Genomic DNA, 3844 nt, shown 5'->3' on the forward strand with positions numbered 1-3844 from the left:
TACCTTTTCATTCACGTTTGTGGCCTTTTTCACTGCCTCATCAATGATAATTTCCATGGCTTGATGGATGAAACTCTCTTCTCCATGAATTTTCTCAGAGGACCCGTTCTGGAAAACACTGTCGCCGACAGCTGCAGAGCCATTTTCCTGCTGCATCAGGTCTGAAATAAGGATCTGATGTTCATGGGAAATCACACCTGAAAACAAAGAAAGAAAATACATCAATTCTGTCATTTATTCTCATAAAACCAAGTAATGTCTGCTTAAACACATAAAACAAAATAAAATTACACTGGTATTTTATTTTATTTATTTATTTTGATGATTCTATGCAAAGTATACCAAAAGGTTGTTTAAGGTCCTAATTTCTTTTGCAGCATTTATTTATTTTTTTGTTGCTAAAAGTGTTTAACCAATGACAAATACAGTAGTTTGTTTCCTCATTAGATTTGTATGAAGACATCATTGTATTTAAATGAATCATTTGTGTAATCATTTAAATTGCAATCTACCCTCAAGACAGTTTTAGATACAAATGGTGAACAGTCAGTGCCTTTAAAGGCCTCTTCAAACAAGAGCTTGAATTAAGACAATCATGAAAAAATATTAAATAATTTTATTTCAAACTGTTTTATTTATGAAGTAGGTGAAATTATTTTATGGCCTGCTAGTCCACAACAAAGCAACACAACCTTGTTTAAATGTTTTGTTTTTGTTGTTGTTTTTTTAAATCCAGTATCTTGGAGTTACAGTATTCTCTGTTAGGTTTGAGGAAAAAAATAAACAATCTGCATTTTTTTATCTACTGTCCAAATCACTAAATTAATATCTAGATTCAACAAGTGCAAATGATTAAATCAAATGTATAAATAAAGGTTGAATGAATAGGGGAAAAAAGGAGCTTCTAGTGACCAACTGGTCATTTTGTTGTAATAGATGTGTAAGCCACCAAATTAACTAAAATGAACAAAGATAGCAGGGTTGAAGTTGTTAGGAAGTAGACCAGGCTCATTTTCTGGTTAGGCTTAAAATAATGTCTGCTTCAAAACCTGTGCATCCATCCACCTTCTGCTTGTTCTGGAGTCGTGTCATGGGGGCAGCAGTTTATCCAGAGAGGACCAGACATTTCTTTCCACATCCACCTCCTCCGGCTCTTCTGGGAGAATTCCAAGACACTCCCAGACAAGCCAAGAGATGTAGTCTTTCCAGCATGTCCGAGTATTCCCCAAGGTCACCTCCCAGTTGGACATGCCCAGAGCACCTCCCTAGGGAGACACCCAGAGGGCATCCTTATCAGATACTTTAACCATAGTTAAGGGTAGGAACATAGACCAACTAGCAAACAGAGCTTCTTCTTCACCCCAATGGACTCACACAGTGTATGCAATACTGCAGAAGCTGTTTCGATTTGTCTGTAGATCTCATGCTATATTCTTTCCTTACTCATGAACAATTTCCTGAGTTACTTGACCTACTCCACTTGAGGCAGCACCTCACACTACAACCAGGAATTGGCAATCCACCCTTTTCCAACTTTTTTTTTTCTTTCTATTCTACGGTGAAACCAGACGCGTTTTCCCTCTCTGCCCCCCCACCCGCTTCCCTGCTGCACTCTTTTGTCCTGTGAACCCTTAAAAAGCCTGTTTTTTTTCCTGCATACCTCTTAATTGGAAGGATCAACTGGTCTCTCAACAAAATCGATCAACTTCTCCCGACAGGAGTCAGGGTAAGAAGGACACTCTGAACTCTAGAGGAAAAATTGGATTCATGATGACGACTAGAATCTACTGTTTGGGTTGGTGGAATCTGGTTGTCTACAAATTTGTGTGGAGGTGTTGAAGCTTGACAGTGCTCGGACTGAATGTGGAGCTGTGACAGGGAATTGGAGCAGCTGTATCAGGACTGTGTTCTCCCTGGCAGCACTCATGAATGGTGGGAATAATCTGGAGAAGCTGTGAGCTCGACCTTTGGAGTAAAGGATCATTTCGGCTGTTTTGGAGTTTCCATCAGAGAATATGTACCAGCGAGACTTTAAAGGCAGAAACAACAATTACGAGTTCTGCCTGACCCAAACTGTGGCCTTGATGCCGGACTTATCTCAACTCCTCCTGGAATGTTTTGAAAACAACAAAGATGCTTTGACTGTCTCCTCAACACTCCCTTCCCCAAGGCAGTGGATATGTGACAGAACCTCAACTGAGCTGAAGATGAACGTCACCTCTTATCTGGACAATGGCTGAGGGGGGGGGGCTCTGGACTATGCTATGACTTTCCCTTAAAAATTCAATATTTTCACCGCCTATATGTAAATGTATAACGTTTGTTTATGTTGCTTTGCTGTGGTAGGTTTTTTTGATGCCTCAAATTGTGCCCTGTCTAGGACACGGTGTGAGACATCTTTTTTTTATACCGTCTCTCCTCATGCTTTCTTTCCTTTTCTTATCTAAGCAAAATATTATTCTGAATAAGAATAAGAAGGCCGCTCTGATTATTTTAGCCGCAGCTTCATGCACTCCGCCCATCTTCGGACGACTGTACGTACATATTCGCGTTGTATCTCGGTGCAATGCCAATAAAGTTTATTCTGATTCTGATTCTGATAGCCATGGCCTCAGATTTGGAGGTGCTGATCCTCATCTCAACTGGTGCTCACTCGGCTACACACTGCTCCAGTGAGGGCTGAAGATCATGGCAGAATGACGCCAACAGGACCACATCATCTGCAAATAGCACAGGGGAAATATTGACGCCACCGAACTGGTTTCCTTCCACCCCCTGGCTACATCAAGAACTTTTATCCATAAAAGTTATGAACAGAGTTGATGACAATGGGCAGTTCTGGCGGAGTACAACTACCACCATGAAAGGGTCTGATTTTCTGCCAGCAATGCAGACAAACTCTTGCACTGCTTGTATAGTGACTGAATGACCTGTAGCAATGGGCCCTCAATCCAATACTCATGGAGCATATAGACAGATCAACCCTCAAGTCCCCCGACTCCACTTCTTCCATGAATGACGTACTGGTGGGATTGAGAAGGTCCAAGAATTATTCTTTCAATCACTAGACAACATCACTGATTGAGGTCAACAGCACCCCACACCACAATCAGTGATGCCATCTGGCAATTGAATGGATAATTCAATTTGGTGGGGTATCAAATCAGATTTCGTGATATCACTAGACAGCTCTGCCCATCTTTTCACTCAAGTGTCCAAGACATGGGCCCTAGGTCTGATAACATAATTACAAAACCAATCATTGATGTTTGGCCCAAGATGGACTGGTACCAAGTACACTTATGAACTACGATATGCTCAAATATGGGGTTTGTTATAGACAACCCATGCCTAGCGCAGAAGTCCAATCGTAAGCAAACACCAATATAATTTAAACATGCTTACAATTGTATATTTTGCATTTCTTTTGTTAAACAAACAACAAAATAATGTGTATTGATAAATTCTATTTAAGAGATAAGCAAACATCAATATAATATGAATACACTTGCAATTTTATATTTTTCATTAATCTTATTCTTTTTCTGGCCAGCACGGGGGCCCAGTAGGTAGAGCTGCTAGCCTGCTACCTCTCAGCAAGAAGGTCGCCCTGGTTCAAATCCTGGCCATGGGCCTTTCTGGGTGGAGTTTGTATGTTCTTTCTGTGCGAGGGTTTTCCCTGGTTACAGTAGTCCCTCATTTATCATGGGGGATCCATACCCTGAAGCCCCACAATAAGTGAAAAACCGCAACATAGGGATATTAGTACAAGTAGTAAGTAGTAGTTTATTTTAGTATTTACCGGTATATACAAACATATATACAAACATATATATACACACAT

At 40.5% G+C, this 3844-nt stretch overlaps 1 protein-coding gene across 1 annotated transcript in view; it reads right to left on the reverse strand.

Annotated features, from left to right (window-relative positions):
• Positions 1-3: 3 nt before the first annotated feature.
• LOC119409567 (acidic amino acid decarboxylase GADL1) overlaps positions 4-3844 on the reverse strand; it is a gene marked incomplete at its 3' end in the record, with an annotated part of 12019 nt that continues 8178 nt past the window's right edge. Inside the window, 1 exon segment of the mRNA XM_037676468.1 lies at positions 4-197. Within this exon segment, the coding sequence (XP_037532396.1) occupies positions 4-197 (194 nt within the window).

This window comes from Nematolebias whitei, chromosome 5 (genome assembly GCF_014905685.2).
Source record: "Nematolebias whitei isolate Nwh7 chromosome 5, NemWhi1, whole genome shotgun sequence".
Taxonomy (NCBI): Eukaryota; Metazoa; Chordata; class Actinopteri; order Cyprinodontiformes; family Rivulidae; genus Nematolebias; species Nematolebias whitei.